We start from the raw sequence: 23,251 nt of genomic DNA on the forward strand, positions 1-23,251 counted from the left end.
ATGAAGTAGTCTGTATTTAGTAGATTGTGAAAGAATGATTATCAGTTCCACACACAGAGATATAAAATTCTACATTTATTTAAATGGAAAAAAAATTCCAATACTGAACCCTAGCTATCGGAATCGGTATCTGAGGCGAAAAAGGCGGATCGGAGCATCCCTACTTACATACTGTGATGCAGTGTCCTGGCGCGATGAGACAACACCAATAAAACCCATTACAAATGAGGCATTTGTTGCATCCAGTGGGGACATAATTACTGATTATAATGACTTATACTGTCTTTTTACACGTTGCGTATCGCGCCGCGTAAACATAAAACCATGTCTGCATTTGTGATCGGAGAAACGACAAACAACGAGCGCTACTCTACACTGCTCAAAACTCACGTTTGAATCATCAGTGGCAAATTCTTTATTTAAATTCTTTAAATATAAAAAACTTACAGGGTGTGAGTCAGAAGCGCCAGACTGTTCTTGCAAAATTGGAACTGCCCCACTTTATAGAAGCAGCCTTTGTGTGTAGACGGCATTGTAGTCTACTCTTCCAGGATCAGGAAACAGTCCTCCATAAAATGCGCTGCACACATTTGAATATTTGTGGTGAACTGTTCTGGAACAGTGTTGTAAATACAACTTAACCTCTAATTTCTTATGTCCTCGTTTGGAAGGCCAAACAAAGTAGTTTCGCTTTCACAATGAAACACAGCGTCACACACGGCGGGCTTGCGGCAACCACATGTGACGACCCCGGGCTGGACTCCGCTTTGTCCATGGTGAAAGCCGATCCGGCGATCCACAGCGCGAATTTGATGTATTTCCTCAACGACCAGCAGGGATCAGCTCTAGGCTTGACGAAGCGGATATCGTCCTCTTTTGGAAGGCCAAACAAAGTAGTTTCGCTTTCACAACGAAGCACACGACATACATCTCCACGACATGGCTGCGGCGGCAACAGCAATACTACAGCGAGAATAAAAGTTACGCCTTCTTTCTTTGCGTGAACATTTGGGCGGTGTTATGCAAAAATTCCCACCCAGTGATGTAGACATGTGGGGGCGTGTTTAAACGAGGCGTTTTAGGAGGGCGTGGACCAGTCTTAACTTTTATAAAGAATATCTCTTTGGGTTTGAGACTTTAGTCTTTGCAACTTTAGGGATCGTATCTATGCATGAACAGCTTGTAACACTCCAAAGAGAAAGGAACATTTGAAATGGCATCATATGACCCTTTTAACAAGTGTTTTCCCCCGAGTTACATTAGCCGCCATTTTGGAGAGTAACCAAGAACGTAATCAACCTAATCAGCGTTGTTTACGTTCAGGAGGGTAAGCGCGCACATGAACGTAATTGGCGTAATCAGCGTGGTTTACTCTTAGGGTAAAGTGTGCGTATGCGTTGTGATACTCTCTAAAATGGCGGAGGACAGTAACTCGGGGGAGAAGAATTGTTGAATAAAGTCGTTATTTTTGTTTTCTTTGCGCACAAAAAGTATTCTCGTAGCTTCGCAAAATTGAAGTTGAGCCACTGATGTCACATGGATATTTTACCGATGTCCTTGCTACATTTCTGGACCTGGGAATAATACAGTTGTGTGCTGTCTACGGAGGGTCAGGGAGCTCTCAGATTCCATCAAAAATATCTTAATTTGTGTTCTGAAGAAGAACGAAGGTCTTACAGGTTTGGAACGACATGAGGGTGAGTAATTAATGACAGAATTTTCATTTTGGGGTGAACTAACCCTTTAAAGCCTGAAAGCTTTGAACATGCAAATTATTTATTCTAGTAAACTGTTTACTTGTTTCTTTGGTCATTAAGATGCATGGACAGTCTGAAATTCAGTGATTAATCAACACCATGACCTTTATTTAGGTCATAGGATGACTTTTGAGCCTTGATGTCATGCTTGCACAAAAAAGTGTGTGTGGGTGAACGTAAGCACGACAGAGGCTCTAATGTCCTGCCTCTCATAGGTGGTGGATGGGAGTTCAATGCTCAAATAAGAAAATTTTTGTGCCTATACTTCTGTATATGTCTGTGTACATAATATATCATAACTCTTTCTTTCTAAACTTTAATTAATCTGTCCATCACTCCTTTTCTCTCCATATCTGCATTCGTCCAGTTCTCTGGAGGGCAGCCATTTTCTTCTTACATAAGACAACCCTTGCCCCTAAAAAGTAAAATGTTCAAATTGAGAATATGGTGAAATAATGACAAAACTACAAAAAAAAACCCAGTTCTTTCCCTTTGGAATGAGCAAGTTGGGAGAAAATGTGTTTGATTTTCCAGGAATAAAATGTATGCGGTGAATTCTGCAGTATATGACATAGTGAGAATCTGTTCATATTTGATTGTGTTTACTTGCTGACATTTAAAAAATGTTAAGGGTTCAATAGAAGTGAATCGCTATGGACAGTATCTGTGACATGCAGTCAGTTACCATAGTAAATAATTTCAACTTTAGATTGTAAAATCAAAGGAAAACAGTGTATACACTAATACTATTAGAAGACTATGAGGCAAGGCATTATACTGGAATAAGTGCCACAAGGTTTAAATTCTTATGCTGGGATAACATCATGTTAGAATTACTGTAATTACGAGATAGCAACTCTTAAGATTGTAACTGGAGCTATTCACATCCTCGACTTGAGAAATAAATGGTTTCTAAGGGAATGCTCATAACGCTGTGCTTATGTGTGCCATGGCAAATTATTTGATCATTACATTAATCCACCTGCAATTGCGAGTTCAACAAAAATGTGAATGTTTTTTTTTTTTACCAGTCTTAAACTTCTTAAAATTACAGTAATGCTGTGAAACATGGATCCTGGAACATTGTTTTAATGGGATGCATATATTTTTACATCTCTTAATTTTTCTTGTGAACCATCTTCCCTCACTGCTTTTTCATCCTATATCTCTTCTCCTTTCCATTCTCTCACTCTCCTCTCTCTCTCTCTCTGGTAACTATGTTGCGATCCATTCTGCAGGTATATTACAGAGTTTGTAAACCTAGGCAATGTGTCAGCTCTGCGCACATTCAGGGTGCTGAGGGCTTTGAAAACTGTTGCTGTGATCCCAGGTAAGTCCAGCATCCATCAGGGCCAACAGAGGGCGCCGCTCGCTGTCTCTCTTTTCACGCTCCTGTCTCTTCCTCCTCCGTTCGTTTCTCTCTCTTCTCCTGTTAGACAGGCTTTGCGTGATGTCTTCCTCCCAGTTCAGTGGTGGTGCTGGTGGTAGTGGTGTGTCGTACGTGTTGTGGTGGTGTGTGTGTTGTGTCATGGTGTTTGTTCTGTGTGTGATCCTCCCTTGTTGCAGATATGTAACAGAGTTTGTGGACCTCGGGAATGTGTCAGCCCTGAGAACCTTCAGGGTTCTACGAGCTCTCAAAACTATTTCTGTCATACCAGGTGAGAACGCGTTTAAACACGAAGGCTGAGCTGCTTCCCACGCCGATGCAAACTATTATTATTACCAGTATTACTACTACTGTTATTATTTTTCTCTTAGTTTTTTTTTTCACTTGACTTGCTGTACTTTTTCAAGAGGATGCTGCTGGAAGAATACTTTCATTTATGTTCTATTTATGTTTTAATACACAAACGATCAAAAATGGTAGCGATACATTTTTGATAGGCTTTGCAGTCTGCAGTCAATTCATGTAAAAACTACATGCCCTTCCAGTAATCTGGGATTTAACTGTCTTTATTTATTAAAAACTGCATTTGTCAATGGCAACTTATTATAAATGTCGGCTATTATGACGAAAAGAAGTGGAAACACCTGCAATATGCATCTAGCCCTGCTGGAAAACCCATCTTAAGGTGCTAGCTGTGTTTTGTAACATGGTTACTAGTTTAGGTGGACTAACAGCTGGTGAGGACCTGACTAAGTTGGTATATACCATCTTGGTCACGGGCCCTGCTGGTTAAAGGTGGTCAGGCGGGTTTATTGCTGGTCCAATATGGCTGACCAGGTCAGTTTAAGGAACTTGGACCAGTGAATGGCCAGTTCGGAAACCAGGTGCCATGTTTCAAACCACTTTAAGTTGGTTTTAACTTGCACTGTAAAAAAAAATCTGTGACAATTACGGTAAAATACCGGCAGCTGTGGTTGCCAGAACTTCACTGTAAAACATATGGTAGCAACATTTTAGGTTTTACAGACTTAACTTAAATTCACAATAAAATACCGTATTTCATTAAAGGGATAGTTCACCCAAAAATGAAAATTTTATGTTTATCTGCTTACCCCCAGGGCATCCAAGATGTAGGTGACTTTGTTTTTTCAGTAGAACACATTTGATGATTTTTAAGTCCAACCGTTGCAGTCTATCAGCTGTATAATGCATGGCAATGGTAACAAAATCTATGTGTGTAAAAAAAACATGCACAGACAAATTCAAATTAAACCCTGCGGCTCGTGATGACACATTGATGTCCTAAGACATGAAACGATCAGTTTGTGCCAGAAACCGAACAGTATTTCTATCATTTTTACCTCTAATACACCACTATGTCCAACTGTCTTTGGGCGCGCGCACGGCTTCTGGTGCGTGAGGTGTGTACGCGCTCTGGCGTAGTTTACGCAAGCGCCGGAAGTGATCTCTCGCGCGTATACATTACTCATTGTTTACACAGTGCACAGTCATTGTAGGTACAACGGCTAATCAAAATGGTACTTACTTGCGCTTATCCGGATTGTTCAAACTGACTTAAAACTAAAAGATTACATTCTCTTGTGCAAACTCATTCGGGAGTGGTGACTTTCCAAGTATTCCCAACTTTTGAGCCTGCTTGCCTGAAGTTATGGTTGATTGCTCTTCGGCTGGATATCAACACCTCCCCCTAATTATCAGCATCACCCCGTCCCTTAATCGCCGCCCTTCGCCAGGCTCCCGACATGAGTAGGTGCGTGAGAGAGGAGGGGCGCTGAAATAGCCAGGGCTGGCGGCGTGTGATGGGGCACACCTGAACCGAATGGAGCCTCATCACCGCCTCTGTTTAAATGCCGAGCGCGCCTCTCCTCGGGAGACCGGTCTCTTCCCCGTGCATGCACGCTGGTGTCCTCGTGGGTCCAGGAGGGGTGCGTAGAGGAACTCAAGTGCCATCAGCGTCGTGAGCTGCCGGACCCGCAGTCCGGACGAGAACCGCACCCATTACACGGCCGTCGGGCAAGGATGCCGGGCCGTCTAGTCCCTTCAAGCACCATGGGCAGAGAGAAGGACGAAGCCGCTGAAAGAAGCCGCCGCCCCTCGCGCCCCGGACTGGAGAGGGGAGCGCGTGTGGCCGCTGGACTCTGCCCCTTACCTGGACCCTTCCTACCTGACCACTGCCCTTCCCTTCACGAACCCCGCAGCACGACTAGGACACCAGATCCCCTGTTTATTTTGGACACTTGATTCCCTTTTTTCTGGACACTTTGTTTATTTTCTGTTAATAAAAGCCTCTCTGAGGCCTGACGCCACACCCACTGTGTCTGTCGTTTGCTCCTCCTGCGACAACACCCATTAACGTAAACTACGCCAGAGCACGTACACACCTCACGCACCGGAAGTGCTATGACACTATGACAGTTGGACATAGTGGTGTATTAGAGGTAAAAAATGATAGAAATACTGTTCGGTTTCTAGCACAAACCGATCGTTTCGTGTCTTAGGACATCAATGTGTCGTCACGAGCCGCAGGGTTTAATTTGGATTTGTCTGTGCATGTTTTTTTTTACACTCATAGATTTTGTTACCATTGCCATGCATTATACGACTGATAGACTGCAACAGTTGGACTTACAAATCATCAAATGTGTTCTACTGAAGAAACAAAGTCACCTACATCTTGGATGCCCTGGGGGTAAGCAGATAAACATTAAATTTTCATTTTTGGGTGAACTATCCCTTTAACTGATGTAATGTTAATAAATTAACATATTGAAATACTACCGTATTGACCCGAATATAAGACTATGTTTTTTTCTTGGAAATACATCTGAAAAAAACGCAGTCGTCTTATATTCAGGGTCTAGACTTTGACATGTCAATAATACACCCACAACAATAGGTGGCACCAAATACACATAAAACGAGTGTGCCATGTAATGCGTGTTGTAAAGATCGCGATTAAAAAGAAAAGAAAAAGAAAACCTTACAGCTGCATGAGTCGTGACTGTCACGTTAGCCTGATGGGACCAAACTCCCTTTGTGATTTTAAAACGTAAAACAGTACCCAGATTTGAAGACTACAGTAAGATTTAACTTCTACTGTTAATAAGATTTTGATAGGCTACTATTAGATGGATAGCCTAAATGTCCTAATTCAGATGGGCTACCTGTTTTTTGTTTTTTTATGGTACATCAAAAAGTGTATATTTTTAAAATGTGATTGTTGGTACATTTTATCAGTTTTTACCATACTTTCAAAACAAAAATTAAAATAGGAAAAATATGCAATATGAAAATAATTGAAGACAAAATGTGTTTTACTGAGAAAAAAAAACAAGATTTGTTTTTTAAAAAGCCTTTTTCCAAAAGGTACATCTGGAAAAATGGGGGTCGTCTTATAATTAGGGTCGTCTTATATTCGGGCCAATACGGTAATATCTGTTTTGAACCATTGTAATGCACTAATAACCACCAAAAACTGGTGGTGATGAGTAAGTCACGTGATGAACCAAAGCTCTTCACAAACAGCTTTTCTACAAGCTGAGGAGGGCAATACTTATATATAGAAGGTGCACAGAGTCATTCACACAAACACTAAACCCCATAATGGTGACACATGATACTGAAATAATGCAATAAACATTTCATTTAACAACATTCAATGTAAGATTAAACCCTAATGTACACAACTGATAAGAAAAAACTAAGAAGAAACATGTTATTTCAACAAAAAAACATCAAAAATGAAGTGTCATGCAGGGAATTCTTGGAGTGTCAATTTACAGTTTTTCACTGTAAATTATACAATGACTTTTTCTTTTTCACTTCCAAAAAACATATTTTTAACAATATTTTACTGTAAAATTACATTAAATGTAATTACATTTATTCACCGAATATAGTGTGAAAACTTACTGTTAACCAGTTAACAGGTTTTTACTGTAGCATTTTTTTAGCATATATATATACAGTGGGTACGGAAAGTATTCAGACTCCCTTAAATTTTTCACTCTTTGTTATATTGCAGCCATTTGCTAAAATCATTTAAGTTAATTTTTTTTCCTCATTAATGTACACACAGCACCCCATATTGACAGAAAAACACAGAATTGTTGACATTTTTGCAGATTTATTAAAAAAAAAAAACTGAAATATCACATGGTCCTAAATATTCAGACCCTTTGCTCTTAAATGATTTTAGCAAATGGCTGCAATATAACAAAGAGTGAAAAATTTAAGGGGGTCTGAATACTTTCCGTACCCACTGTATATATATATTTCAATTTGAGATGCTGCTCTGTGTTCTATATTCAAAATGTCCAGTCTCAGAGTTCTCGCATCATTGGACAGACGTCTTTTCTTTATGTTAAGTTTTAGTTACAGTATCCTAAGCAGACAGCATAAAACTCAACCTTATGGCATCTTTAAGGCATAGAAACATTTATATGTGCATTTCATACTGTTCAAAAAGCTGGCATAGTTTGTCTTTTGATGAACATCTCATCAGATTTGTTTAAAAGAAGCTGATGTGATGTGACATGAAGCTAAGGTTTGTGGGTAGAGCACTCACTGAGACTGCCAAGCCTAGTTTGACACGTTTTTGCTGCATGATGCTTTTGAAGACATCTGCTTTTTTAGTTTGTCTTTCTTTTTATTCTGTTTTTATTTTTTTGTATTTTTTTTAAACAAGTGGCTTTCCTCGAATTTCTGCATCCTTTACACACATGTAGATTTATATAATTTTTATCTTTTTTTTTGGTAAAATTACTGTTTTGTAGCTCCCTCCCTATTCTTATTTCAAAGAACTCGGAGTGGAAAGTAAAACAGAGACATCAGAAGATTTGAGAAGATTTGTGTGTATGTATGCATTGTAGCAGAGGGACGAAAAATCATGAATAGCCAAGTTAACTCACTGGTTTTCATTTGCAGACTTTATGAAACATGCACACAGTTACACCCACCTACATTAAACACATTCACATTCAGAATTGTCACATTATATCCATTGTTGTAGGCTTCACATGTGAGTATTTAGATTAGAGAATTACTTTTTTATTCACCTGGATTCTCTCAGCTAAGAGATCAGATGGGATAAGAAGACAGGGTTACACATTCTCTGGACATGAACGATTGGTTAAACGGATATTGACACCATGGTGACAAAGCAAAGATGATGATGTTACTGCCTTCAGCCTTGGCGTTTAAATGACCTGCATGCCCTTCCTCCCCTTGCCTGTCCTCTCCTCTTCCTCTCTCTGTGCTGGCTTTCTGCATACTGTTTGTGTATGGCACCGCTCTCTTCAGGCAGTGTCCATTTTGCTGATATGTGTTGAATATTGTATGTGTGTTTATCTTTTAAAGAGTGCTCCTCGAGTCTCTCCAAGGTCCCTACACAACCTGTCCTTAGTAAAGTGCTTATTAGAAAACTGTAAATGTGCACTTTTTGGAAATCTTTTTAGCATTAGCATCTAGCACTGCTTCATTTGAAGCCCTCTCACACATAAGAAGGAAATAAATGTATGAATATAGACACCAAATTTTGGAAGCTTTCTCTTTTTCTCTCAGATGAATTCCTATAGACATCAATGGAACTCGTATATTGAAACTTATGAAAATGTTAATATTACTTTTCAATGGCTGGTTATTGCCCTATTAGCAGTACTTTCTAGCATCACTACTGTTTGTATTGCTTATATTTAAGGTTAACACTATCTTACACTGATTGTGCTACAGACTTGGATGATAAATCAGATCATGTGTTTGTTGAGAAGAGGTATGCTATTACTTTCTGAGCAGTGAGATTTATGGTTTTAGTTTGGTGAACAATAAAAATACCCCACAGCCTCATCCTAAAGCAGTGGTTCCCAAAATGGGGGGGGGGGCGCGGAGTTAAAAAAAGCAGGGCATGGCAAGGCTAAGGGACAGAATCAGCAGATTATCCCGCTTAATATGCCAGTACTTGCCACATAAGTAAATAATAGAACACAAAATATTAATTTGAAATATTTTATTACCTCAAGATGACTCGCTGTCTGTTATCAGCTGTTGCGGTTGTTGTCGTGGAATAATAGACCAATAGATGGCACGATTGAAGAATCAGAAATGAGTTGGAGGGAGCTGTGTAAAAATATCAATAAATGATGCATGGTTCTGCACTGGACAAGTTTGTGAAAGGACTGTCAGTGCCTAATGTAAAGCGGGCAATGAATCTACTTAAAACATCACAACTAAAACAAAGCAAAGGCATATCTCGCTCTCAGATTCACCAGTACAATGGTGGGTAATGAAGAGAGACCACAGTGTGTTGTGTGCCTCAAAATATTAGCTTCTGACAGTATGAAGCCAAACAAGTAAGGACAACACTTAGGGACTTCACGTCATGAACACAAAGACAAGCCCGTTGATTTTTTCCAAAAAACCTACTCAACTGTTGTGCAAAACTAAAGCAGCATCTGTGCCTTCAAATGCTCAACTCACCTCCTACAAAGTGGCCTACAGAGCAGCTCAGTGTAAGAAGCCGCACACTGTAGCTGAGGAATTAATACTTCCATCTACTATTGATACGGTTTCAACTATGATCGATAAAGCAACAGCAGTAACCTAAAGGTTATTCCTTTGTCAGACAACACTATCGGGAGGCGCATTTCTGACATCTGAAAAGATGTAAAGGAACAGCTTAGTGACAAGATACGAGACAACCATTTTGCTCTGCAGATGAAGCAACTGACAGAAACAAAGACTGTTTATTGATAACATGTCAGATTCATTGATGGCGATGATTTGATAACTAAAAGAGCCACTGCAGTCGAATTGTTCATGAATCATTGACACTTACTTGAAAGAGGCTGATCTGAAATGAGAGGATTGTGTTGGGATATGCACAGATGGGGCTCAGGCAATGGCTGGGAAACGAAGAGGGCTGCAAGCATTAGTCAAGCACGTTTCACCGATTGCACAGTGGACACACTGTATGATGCACTGGGAAGCGCTAGCATCTAAAGAGATGAGTCCCAAGCTTAAAGATGTAAGGCAAGTTATTAGCGCCACCATAAACTAAATCAAAACAAGACCGGTCAATTTTTCCACTGTGTGAGGAAAGGGGATCTGATCACCCAGCAGTTTTGTTTCACAGCGAGTCCCGTTGGCTGTCACATGGGAAGGTTCTATCCAGGGTGTTTGAACTGAGATCAAAACCTTCTTGGAGGAAGAGAGAAATGAACTTGCCCATAAGTTCAACAATAACAATTTTCTCATGAAACTTGCATACTTCAGCGACAGGTTTCAAAAACTCAATGAACTAAATCTGCAGCCAACACACACCTTCCATAGCTGGCAGATGAAATCACATCAATCACAAGAAAACTAGAAAGGGGGGAATGTAGACTCATTTGAGAGCTTGAAATCATTCATTGAGGTCAACAGGCTGCATAACAAAAACATTTCCAGAGCTATTTCCCAGTACAGGATCCTCCAAAATATGACTGGATTCGAGACCCCTTCAAAGCAACACCAGCTGCTGACTTGAGCACAGCAGAAGAGGAACAGTTCATAGATGTCACCTCTAATGAGACTTCAGTTTAAGTCAAATACATTAGCTGCATTTTGGAATGGAGTGGAAAAGGACTGCCCACTGCTCTGCAGGAGAGCCCTGGCCGTACTCCTTCCTTTTGCCACATCATACATATGTGAGGTTTTTCTGCAGATGCTTCAAGACAAAATACAGATCGAAGCTGGACGTTGAAAATGAGCTAAGAGTTGCAGTCTCATGGCGGCATCCCTGAATTTGAGAAGATCTGCAGCACAAAACAAGCATTGAAAAGACTGTTTGACTATTAAGCATAAGTCTAATTTCTATAATTCAAAAATGTTCATTTTTGTGCAGAGGCAAGTTTGAAAATTTGTTGAAAGCATTTTTTGAAGTTGTAATTACTGTGTTATTACAATGTTTCAAATAAATCCTATAGGATTTTGCAAGCAAGGTCATGTCTGAGATTGTCTTTATGTCGGTGCATGTAGGTGGGGGGCTTAAAAATATTTTTCTGTACAAAAGGGGGACCCAGGAGAAAAAGTTTGGGAATCACTGCCCTAAAGGAATGGTTGAGCCATATTTACAGATGGAACTAGAATGTCATAAAGTCTTGCAACAACCACCCAGAACCCCTTAGCAATGCACTGGTAACCACCTAGAACTTTGTATTTGTGACCCTGGACCACAAAACCAGTCATAAGGGTCATTTTTTCGAAATTGAGATTTATACATCATCTGAAAGCTGAACAAATAATATTTCCATTGATGTATGGTTTGATAGGATAGGACAATATTTGGCCGAGATACAACTATTTGAAAATCTGGAATCTGAGGGTGCAAAAAAAATCAAAATATTGAGAAAATCGCCTTTAAAGTTGTCCAAATGAAGTTCGTAGCAATGCATATTACTAATCAAAAATAAAGTTTTAATATATTTACGGTAGGAAATTTACTAAATATTTTCATGGAACATGATCTTTACTTAATATCCTAATGATTTTTGGCATAAAAAAAAAAAAAAAAAAAACCCATACAATGTATTTTTTGGCTATTGCTACAAATATATCCCAGCGACTTAAGACTGGATTTGTGTTCCAGGGTCACATTTGTGCTTAACAATTTAGCACATAAGCACGAAAGCACCACTCACATTTTCTCTAGAAAAAAGTAAAAATTCAGTTGCCCATGTGTGTTGATGTCAGTTTCTGATTTATTATTTGTAACACTTTTGTAGAAATTGCAGTGGGGATTGAGGAGGGACTTCCCTAAAAGATTTTGTATAATTCTCCTTTCTTCTCCAAGACTTCATAAAATGTGATCCTTGTGTTGCTGTTGTTAATATTACAAACAACATTACACAGGATTGACATATCAATTGTTTTTCGGGTTATATAATGAACTGGTATAATTTATAGTATTATAGTGACTTAAATTATAAATCAGTGTGGTACGTATAAATCCAAATGTTTACCTGATAGCAAACTGCGCATACATCTATTCACTGAGATACAGACAGATTGTGTGCAGTTGCCCTGTTGAGACGGGAGACTCTTTAAGCTGCCTGATCAGTGTAAATCGTTGTTTTATATAAGTAAACCACATGATTATTTCTTATGGTATATGTGTGTGAGAAAGTAAAGGAAACCAAATAAGTTATAGTGTGGTTGCTTAGTTATCTGATTATGGATGAAATGCTGAAGTAATTGTTATTTCTTATTCATGTATGTTAGCATAACACAATACCGTTCAAAAGTTTGGGGACAGTAAGATTTTTATTTTTATTTATTATTATTTTTTAAGACATCAATTCTTTTATTTGTCAAGGATGCATTTAATTGATAAAACGTGACAGTAAAGGCTTGTATGTTGTTATATACATATTTTTTTCAAATAAACACTGTTCTTTTTAACCTTCTATTCATCAAAGATTCCTGAAAATTATGTATCAGTTTCCACAAAAATATTAAGCAGCCATTTTCAACACTGATAATAATAAGAAATGCTTCTTGAGCATATTAGATAGATTTCTGAAAGATAATATGACACTGAAGACTGGAGTAATGACTGCTGAAAATTCAGCCTTGTCATCACAGAAATAAATTACATTTAAAATATGTTAAGTAGAAAACCGTTTTCTAAACTGTAATAATGGTAACACTTTATTTTAAGGTGTCCTTGTTACACATGTTACATGTACTTACGATTATAATAACAATTAATTATGCATAATTACATGGAAGTAACCCAAAGCCAAAGCCAAATCCTAACCCTAACCATATAGTAAGTACATGTAGTTAATTAATATTACTCAGTACTTAAATGTATAATTACACTGAAACAAGGACACCTTAAAATCAAGTGTAACTGTAATAATATTTCACAATATCATTGCTTTTACTATAGTTTAGATTAAATAAATACAGCCTTGGTGAGCATAAGAGACTTCTTTCAAAAACATTAAAAACATTTTACCGTGTTCAAACCTTTAAACGGTAGTGTATGCTGGAAAAGGGAATGCATCTCTTTTTGTAGTAGTAAAACAGCATACAACTAAAATTTTTATTGTGGGACCCCCAAAGTAATAAAAGTATGACATGAAAGTGTGTGTATCAACAAAGTGTACTGTAGAACATGTATTATATTTGTAAATATTCTGTGCATGTGTGTGTGTGTGTGTGCTCTAATTTTTTTAATTGCTTTGCGTGTTTGTGGATGTGTATCCTTGAGCAGGTATGAACATTATCACTTGTGCGGCAGACTGTATATTCCTTGTTGTGTTTGTCTCCTCATCTTCCCACAGGGCTGAAAACCATTGTGGGTGCTCTGATCCAGTCAGTGAAGAAGCTGTCAGACGTGATGATTCTGACTGTGTTCTGTCTGAGTGTATTTGCCCTCATCGGTCTACAGTTGTTCATGGGTAATCTTCGCCAAAAATGTGTCATCTGGCCATTCAACCAAACTGAATCCTACCTAGCCAATGGGAGCAGAGGCTTTGACTTCAATGAATACATCATGAATGACAGTAAGTATAGGCAAAGCTTTGACTTCATAGGGTAGTTTCTAATACAGTTGCGTCAAGCAGTGCTGTCCTCAGCTTTTTTATATATTTTTTAAGATATGCTTTTATATAACAGTTTTTCCAAATACGTTTTTACATACTTTTCATATTGGAAAATGCTAAAAATTAGTAGATTTTTTGGGTGATTTTTGCCTTGGTTTTCACATTTTACAAGTATATCTTCTCTCTGCTCTTTTCACAGCAAACTTCTACTTTCAGCCAGGCATGCTGGATGCACTGCTGTGTGGAAACAGCTCAGACTCAGGGTGAAGAGTGAAAACATACACAGACAAACACACAATATTCCCAATACTAAATTAGCAACAATTATTTAATTTTATTTAAGTCTGAATTGTAAAGTCGAAATATTTATTTCCAAATAATAGCGCACTTGATGCCCTTTTCAATGACCTTTTATTGTTAAGGTATGATCTGTTAGACAAAAGCACAGAAATATTTGTTATTTGTAGTATAGTGTGTGTGTGTGTGTGTGTTTGTGTAGGCGGTGGCCAGAGGGCTATACTTGCATGAAGGCTGGACGCAACCCAAACTATGGCTATACTAGCTTTGACTCCTTTGGTTGGGCTTTTCTTGCTCTCTTCCGACTCATGACACAAGACTTCTGGGAGAATCTGTACCAACTGGTGTGCATTCATTCCTCTCACTCTCACTCTTGCTCTGTTTTTGATTTACTTCTGGTCCTGTTTCAGCACTATTCCATATCTTACTAGTTTATTATGATGATTTGGATGATTTTCTTGTTGTTATTTTTGTCATTTCACCTCACCATGTTGCATATTTAATATTTAAAAAGGTGTCCAGTTATCATCATGGAAATAACTATTATTACTAATAATTTAGCATTTTTCAATCACATTTTGTGTAAAAAAAAAAAGAAAGAAAAAAAGCCATAAATAGTTCATGGGTTCATGTCATTCCAAACCTGTTCAACTTTCTTTCTTCTGTGGAACACAAAAGAAGATATTTTGAAAAATGTTGGTAACCAAACAATTCTGACTTCCCGTGTAAAAAAAAAAACATTTTAAGTTGAGAGTAAATTATGACAGAATCAGTGATATTGAGATACTATTATAGTTTTTGTTCAATTTATATTTAATTTTTTATATTTTCTGATTGTTTTTGTCATTTTTATCAGTTTTTGTTTTATGTCTATTTTTTATATTTAATTTTTATTTCAGTTAACATTTAATTTTATGGTTTTAGTTTTAGTTAACTATAATAACCCTGGACAGAATTTACATTTTTGGGTGAACTTTCCCTTTTATTATTTAATTTTAATTTTATTTAGAAACAAAGTCAGGTTAATAGAGTTGACAGAATAACTGTAATTTCTTGACATTTCTTCCTCATTTTTTAAACCAGGGTGGTTTTGTCAGGTTTTATTGAACTCACTGTCCTCAGTTGGAGGTAAAAGGCAATTCATAGTTTAGAAGTTTGGGGTGGCACTTAGGTTGGCCAACCAAATTTTGGGGGTGGCATTGGATACGCCCCTGATATTGCATACAGTAAACCTACTGAATACTGCAAGAAAGTAGTATGATATTATGCTGTTTCAAACATAGTAATAGAAGCTTCTTTCTCTTAGACTCTGCGAGCCGCAGGGAAGACGTACATGATCTTCTTCGTACTGGTGATCTTTGTGGGATCGTTCTACCTGGTGAATCTGATCCTGGCTGTGGTAGCCATGGCTTATGAAGAACAAAACCAGGCCACTATGGAGGAAGCAGAACAGAAGGAGGCTGAGTTTAAAGCCATGCTGGAACAGCTGAAGAAACAACAGGAGGAGGCACAGGTACACAAATACATGCATACAACAAGCTGAATTAGTCAACTTCCCTACGCTTTTTTGCTCTCATGTTCATTCTGTTTCTTGTCCTTTTGTCCCTCATGACTAGGCCAATGCCATGGCAACCTCGGCAGGTACAGTATCTGAGGATGCAGTAGAGGATGACGGAGGAGGGCATCTGTCCCGCAGTTCCTCTGAGGTGTCCAAGCTGAGCTCCAAGAGTGCCAAGGAGCGACGGAACAGAAAGAAAAAGTTGAGGAAAGAACAGGAAGAGAAGGGTGACAGTGAGAAGGTGGTAAAGTCAGAATCCGATGACGGCAGCAAGAGGAGCCGCTTCCGTTTCAGAGACAACAGGCTTGGGCGGAAGGCCTCAATCATGAACCAGGTGAAAGTGGGGTTATTTCCACAGAGGCCCACATAAACATATTTACCACATGATCTTATATATGATATACAGTGGTGTGAAAAAGTGTTGGCCCCCTTCCTGATTTGTTATTTTTTTGCATGTTTGTCGCACTTTAATGTTTCAGATCATCAAACTAATTTAAATATTAGTCAAAGATAACACAAGTAAACACAACATGCAGTTTTTAAATTAAGGTTTTTATTATTAAGGTAAAACAAAGGGCTGTAGTACTCGAGTCTGGTCTCGTTGGTGTTTGCACTCGGACTTGTCTCGGACAAAACCACATTTGCATGTCGTGCCTGAAAACGCGTGGAAAGCGCCCTCTTTGGACTCGGTCTTGACTCAGTCTCGACTACTCCTGGTCTTGGACTTGTCTTAGACTCGACAAAGCTGGACTTGACTACAGCTCTAGAAAATACTCTGTGGACTGACGAGACAAAAGGTGAACTTTTTGGAAATTTAAAGTGTGACAAACATGCAAAAAAATAAGAAATCAGGAAGGGGGCCAACACTTTTTCACACCACTGTATGTCTGGCAAGGCAATGATTGCTTGAATGAATTTCACAAGGAGGAAATCATTATGTTCATTCAGACATTAGTTAAGGAGCAGATCGATATAAGAGGTGTTGTTCTTTGTTGTCATCATTGAATTATTCTTTTTGTTCATTTGACCTATTTTTTGTAGTTTTATCTGTGTGTCTTTATTAAGATAAAAGTAGCACTTAAATACCTTTTTTGTGGCTTTTATTCCATGTCTGATAGCTATGAGACTTTTTATGAGCAGATATACGAATAATGGACATGTCCTATGGTGAGACAAGCTGTACTACATCTAAAATGATTTTAAACAACATTTTGCTAATTTTTTAATAATTATTATGCATGCAGCTTTTATGACCTTAAACTTATTTGTATTCCATGGAATATTCCCATTTTTAAAAATAAATTTGTCACACCAAAGGACCATTTAAAATGAGCTAATTCAAACAAACAAAGTGGTCAAATGTTTTGACTGTTTATAGAATATATATATATATATATATTTTCCTTTAAACTTACACAACAATTCTCAATGCACAACAAAACCTTAATTATTTCATTATACATGTCAATAGATATGTGATGCACCTTCTTTGAAAATGGACCAGAAATATCATCTTTGAAATATCAAAACTCTTGTTCCACTGGGGCTTATACATATTTTGTTGAATAAAATACCCTCTAGAATAAGATCACCTCCCCCTTAAACATAAATACCACCTACCATCAGCAAATTACAGTTTTCTGTTTCCCATTGAATTTTGCCATGCATGTTTGTTTGATAGACAGTATTTTATTATTAGCATTAATGATTTAAAGCTAATCTCTACAACTGCGCTCTGCGATTATACTGACATGTTTCTTTTGCAATCTTTTTTTTTACGTTGCAATAGCAAGCCGATATAACCTCTGGTGTTTGCTATCATGGCCCAGTTGAGCCCAGCCCAGCCCTTGATACTACTGTTCTCTGCTCTGTGCAGTCGCTACCACTTTCCGCTGAGTCATTGTCCATATCACCAGGGTGATTAGACAAAGTGCTTCAGCCTTACACTCAAAGATCAGAAGAAGAGGAACTGCTCTTGCTCAGTGCCCATCTATCTATCGCTGTAATTCTTTCCATCTCATTCATTGTCTTGCTTTGGGCAGGATTTATGATTGTACATTTCTCTTTATGTCTAAAAGCTCAGTTAAATAACTCGAAACTACAATAAACCTGGTGCTTTTGAGGTATTTAATTTGATCCCTCTGTCATCTGTTCATTTTGTCACCTTTCTCTGGTTTACAGAAGAATGCTTAGCCATTCTGAGGGCAGTAGGAACACCCATTTAAGATCTGTGTATGTTGTTGTGTAGAGATGTGAAGTATGGCACGGGAACGCCATACTTTCACTGGTCCTATGAATTATTTAACCACACGCTATAAATCTTTCATCAAATGAAAGCAGTAATATAGTGTGCTTAAGCAGGAAGTTATACTCCTGGGCCCCACCCTGCAAATTCTGCTCAGATCAACCTCACAACAATGGATAAAAGCACCTTATTAGGCAATCTCTGCCTTTAATTGGAAGCTGGTTTCATGACATTAGTTATTACAGTGTGACACAACATTTTACCCCTGGTAGAGTTTTTTTTGTTCTCCTTGGATTTAGCACAGAAAGCCACTTACTGTTATGGATATTTAAGTAACACTATGCAATCTCCATATGATTTCTCCTTTGTAGCACTGTGGTCTCAACCCTTTACCAGATCAGCCCACTTCTCCTTAGTGAGTGATCTGAGTAAAATAGTCCCTGCTGAGAGCACATTTGGGCCTCTTTCTGCTGTACATAGTCTGCAGTGGTCAACCGCTCCATTAGGGAGAAGACTCTCAACCGCAGCGCAGAGAAAACGCCTGCGCTAGCAACTAGCATTCTGCATTATCAGTGAATTTCAGCAAACAGTTAGAACAATATTAGTGGTCTCAACTAGTTTCTTGGATCATCTGTGAATTTCAGATGGGAAGTGAATTTAAGCCAGAAGGGAGCATTTTGCAGTAGGATAAATGCTTCTTTTTGCAAGAGTGCGTATGTACTTATGAGAACACTTCCGTAATGTTAAGTGTTTCCAGGCGAAATAAATAATTTGTTGGATTGTAAAGTGTGGGTGTTACAATATACCAGAATGTATTTTATATTTAGTTATATTGAATCATATTAAGCAGTGTTATTTTAGTATTAATAGTTTACTATTAAAATTATAGTATTTATAATTTTTTTATTTGTTTTTATTTTGTATTTCTATTTTTTGCATTTTTAATTTGTCATTTTGTTGTGTGCTTTTGTCATTTTATAAGCTTTTTAAAATGTCTGTTCAGCTTTAATTTATTTTTATTTCAGTTTTAGTAATTGCAGTACTTCAACTAAAACATATTTTATTTCACTTAGTTGCCAAGGCAACATTTCCAGTTAATCTAATACTTACATTTTATTTCAGCTTTATTTAATATAACTAAATATGTGATATCCGACAGCTATTTAGCAATCTCTTTAGCATTTACTCTTACATTCAGCTTTACTTCAATGAACAAAAACAGTTTTAAATAGTGTTAGTTTTAGTTAACAATGACAACACTATTATGAAGATTATGAAGATAATTAAAAGGTTACAAAGACAAACATTTATTTGTAATAAGCTGAATTATTGAATTCATATAAATAGTCATAATAAAAACAAATAAATAAAAATATCAGGAATAAGACAAGATTCTTGTCATAAGACAAGAAACATGGTCTGTTTTAATTGAACTTTTTTGTTTTAATTTTACTTGGTTCTGTTTTATGAAAGAATAGAGAACAATTGCTCTCTGAATACCAGAAGTTACCTGCAGTTAGCTGTTAAATGATTCATTTAATGACTTTGGTCAGCAGTTTTGGAGTTTTCAGAGTCACTATTTGGTGGACAGTATGTGGAGTCGTCGACAGACCACTTAGAATGTTTATTTGTCACACTCGCTTCTTACACTCACTGAAGATTCTTCATTCTCTTGTGTGCTGTCCTTCTTTTTTACAGTCCCTGTTGAGCATCCCTGGTTCACCCTTCATGTCCCGCCGCAGCAGTATATTCAGCTTCAAGGGCTCGGAGAACGAGTTTGCAGACGATGAGCACAGCACGGTCGAGGAGAGCGAAGACCGCCGCGGCTCCCTCTTTGTCCCGTACAGGCGCAGCAGCTATAGCGGCTACAGCCAGGGTTCCTCACGCATTAACCCACTGGCACCCCACCCAGGCTGCAAGAGAAACAGCACGGTGGACTGCAACGGCGTGGTGTCTCTGATCGGGACTGGGCCTGGCCGGCTACTGCCTGAGGTGAAAATAGATAAGGCAGCTTCAGATGACAGTGTAAGGACGTCCACGGGGGGCAGGTTCAGAGTATAGGCATGACAAGAGTGGCCGATTATGATTCCAGTTCAGATTTGTCCTCTCTTTCCCTTTTCGTTTACCCCATTTTGACTCTGTCCTTCTAAGTCTCTGAGTTTCTAGTCTGTCTATTTTCTCTCAACTCCCTTCAACTACCTTTATTGTCTCTATTTTAATTTTTTTATGCAAGTCTTGATCAGCAAACCTACCAGTCCCACTCCCTGCCAGTGCTCTCCCTCTGTGAATGGCATGGCCAATCAAAAAAAGAAACTGGGAGAGTTTTCGAGGGGTCCCTTTTCACACATTAATGCCCATGCTGTAACCCCTCCCCTTTCAACCTAATTTACCTAATAATTACATTGCCACATTATATAAGATACTTATAATATTCTTCAGGCTAAACTTAACCCATTCCTTCACGTCAACCACAATCTCAAAATTATCATTTTATTTATTTATTTTACATAATAGAAATTTTCCACCTCGATTTATTTATTTATTTATTTGCAGAATTTCAGGACCTCATAGTTCCCTCCAAAAAAGTTTGATGCAAGAAAAACCTATCCTAACCTTTCCAATAACAGCATTCTGCCTCATTTTAGTTAGCATGGTGGATTGACATCCTTGTACTCTCTTTGCCTTCTCCTCCTGTGTGGGAAGCATGATTTGGTGCCCAGATATCACCCAACTTCATAGCATGCTGTAACTAAACTAAACTAAACATGCTACTGTCACCAAGTAACTGCATTTTAAAATCTAGATGATCTTTAAAACTAAAAGGAACAATAAAGATAAACAGATAAACATTGGCTTGACCAACACCCACAATATAAAGTGAATTGATATTCAAGAGACTTTTCTAATGGCAGTGAAAACTGGGCCTTAAGCAATGTGTGAATTTTCTTCTTGCATGATAATATTCTCTTGAGAACAAGTAGGCAACCTTTTGAGCAGCTAGTAGTGATGAATGAATATTCTTGTAACTGTAGTAAATAAATAGGTGTCTTTCATTCACAATCTCAGATGTAGAGCTGAATGAATAAATCACCAAAACTGAAAAAAATAAAATAAAAACATCCAGCTCCTGTCAAACTTAAAAACGAAAAAACAACAACAAAAACAATAACAGCATACAGGTTTAGAACTACATAAGGGCAAGAAAACAATAACTGTGATTTAATGGATTAAGGATAAGGATTAAAAAAAAAAATTTTACTCTCAATTTCTACCTGATAAAATTATTAAAGCTTGGCCTAACTAGAAAAATGTATATTCATAAAACGCCTATAGAGCTATAAGATTTTATTAGATTACATTACTTTTCCAGGTCTAGAAATCACACTTATAATTAGATATATGAAGGTTTTTCAAGACCTGGTTCTTGAAAGGGAAAAAAGCAGTTGTTGATCAGGTCAATTAAAATAAGAATTATCTTGTTTGTGGTTTGTCTTATTTTAAATAATTTTAGTCATCTTGAGGTCCTCCTGGTTGAGAGCCACTACTCTAAGGCTTCAATTATTTATATAATTTATATATATTCATATATACTTCATCTAGTGTTTAAAAGCTTAGAAGAGTTGAAGTCAAAGATGGAAATCTGCATTTATTTTAACTGAATGTTATGACTTCAGATTGCTACAGTTGGGTGTCTGTAAGAGAATTTGTTATGGTAGGTCCAAATGCCATTGTCTTGCAAAAATCAAATTGTATTTGAGTAAAGCCAGTTTGAAAAGAGTTTAGGTACAATACTTTACAGTGTATTTTAGAGAGAGAGAATCCACATAGGAATGTATCAGAGAATTCAGCTGTGTATAAATGCAACAATAAAAGTTATGTATGAGTTGCAGGTTAATTCGGGCTTGTGTTTTTGTCAGCATGTGCATGTGTGTTGGCATGGGTTAAAATGTTTCTTGAAAAAAATCCCATCTCTAATTGTTTTTTTTGTCTTTCTCCACCTTATGTCACTCTTGTCCACAGACCACAGAGGTGGAGGGTAAGAGAAAACACTCAGGTTCTCTTATGGTGTCAGTGGACCAGCTCAATACTTCCTTTAGCCGGAAAGAGCGAGCCAACAGTGCAATGACTGTTGTCACCAACACGCTGGTGGAAGGTATTGTGTAACATCTGCCTGTCTGTATTAATGTTGCCAAAACATAGTAAAACAGTAATAATATATAATCAGTTATAATAAAATCATTTTATAGTTCCATATAGATTCATATTACATATTTTCTTACTCATAATATAGGCCTCAACATATTCCTCTTTTCCTTATTATTTTTGTCATCACAGAGCTGGAGGATTCTCAGAGAAAATGTCCACCCTGCTGGTATAAATTTGCCAACACATTCTTAATATGGGAGTGCTTTCCACTTTGGATAAAGATAAAAGAGATAGTGAACCTCATAGTGATGGATCCGTTTGTAGACCTAGCTATCACTATATGTATTGTGCTGAACACAGTCTTTATGGCTATGGAGCATTATCCCATGACACCACACTTTGAGGAGGTGCTTTCTGTTGGAAACCTGGTAAGACTGTGTGTGTTTTTTCATTTTCTTTTATAGTTAGTTCTTTTTTTTATAAAAATTACCAATGTACAACTGAACTGATTGCAAAAAAGAAATGGCTTTCTAACTGTTAGGATCTCTGTAATTTTGTTTCACCAATTATGGTTCTGGACTTTATACTAACATCTGTTTACTTGCATAAAGAAAACCTGATCAAATGTAATTAATTATGCACAATGAGTGGCACATTATTTTTAATGGATTTATTTAATTTGAGGTATATTTTGCAATTTTATTTTTAATGTTCTGTTTCTGTGGTATTAATGGTAGAAAGGTCTAAATGTACTTTTTCCTAAGTTGAAACAAAACACAAATATTCTGACTCCTTTATTTGCCATGACAATGTGATTTCGAATATAATTATTTGAGACTTTTCTCAGCAAATGTATATATATATACATATGTTTGATTGATTAGCATATCATGTAATTAATTTAATTGCATTTTTTAATCAATTGACAGCCCTAAAGTCAGTTGTTTCCTTTTTCAGTCCTAACCATCTCCCCATTTTCGTAATGAGCAGTAATACTGGACACTGTGCCACATTTCCATTTTAAGTTATGTCTCTGGCAGTGCAGCACAGATGTCTACTCCTCAGTATGTGATGGACCTACAATGAAAATGCAGCCTGCATTAAACCAGTCTTTTACCATTGTTCTAGTTTCTTCTATCTTCCACTACCCATCCATTGCTTCTTGTTTCCAATTTAGTGATCTCACAGTATTCATGCAACAGGCACAATCAATGTTTGTTGTTGAGGTTATCTTAATGACATTTTTCTTTGTTT

General features: G+C 37.5%; 1 protein-coding gene across 5 annotated transcripts in view; it reads left to right on the forward strand.

Moving 5' to 3' along the window:
* The window catches only part of LOC107582701 (sodium channel protein type 8 subunit alpha-like), a 58,238-nt gene that overhangs the window by 18,696 nt on the left and 16,291 nt on the right, over positions 1 to 23,251 (forward strand). Inside the window, exons 6-14 of one of the 5 annotated variants that reach the window (XM_016268638.1) lie at positions 2,996 to 3,087; positions 13,491 to 13,712; positions 13,951 to 14,014; positions 14,251 to 14,392; positions 15,355 to 15,561; positions 15,665 to 15,940; positions 19,550 to 19,876; positions 21,872 to 22,004; positions 22,187 to 22,425. In XM_016268638.1, the coding sequence (XP_016124124.1) occupies positions 2,996 to 3,087; positions 13,491 to 13,712; positions 13,951 to 14,014; positions 14,251 to 14,392; positions 15,355 to 15,561; positions 15,665 to 15,940; positions 19,550 to 19,876; positions 21,872 to 22,004; positions 22,187 to 22,425 (1,702 nt within the window). The other 4 variants (XM_016268639.1, XM_016268640.1, XM_016268641.1 and 1 more) reach the window with 4 other exon arrangements.

Source organism: Sinocyclocheilus grahami, unplaced genomic scaffold, assembly GCF_001515645.1.
Source record: "Sinocyclocheilus grahami isolate Dianchi unplaced genomic scaffold, SAMN03320097.WGS_v1.1 scaffold47.1, whole genome shotgun sequence".
In the NCBI taxonomy this organism is placed as follows: Eukaryota; Metazoa; Chordata; class Actinopteri; order Cypriniformes; family Cyprinidae; genus Sinocyclocheilus; species Sinocyclocheilus grahami.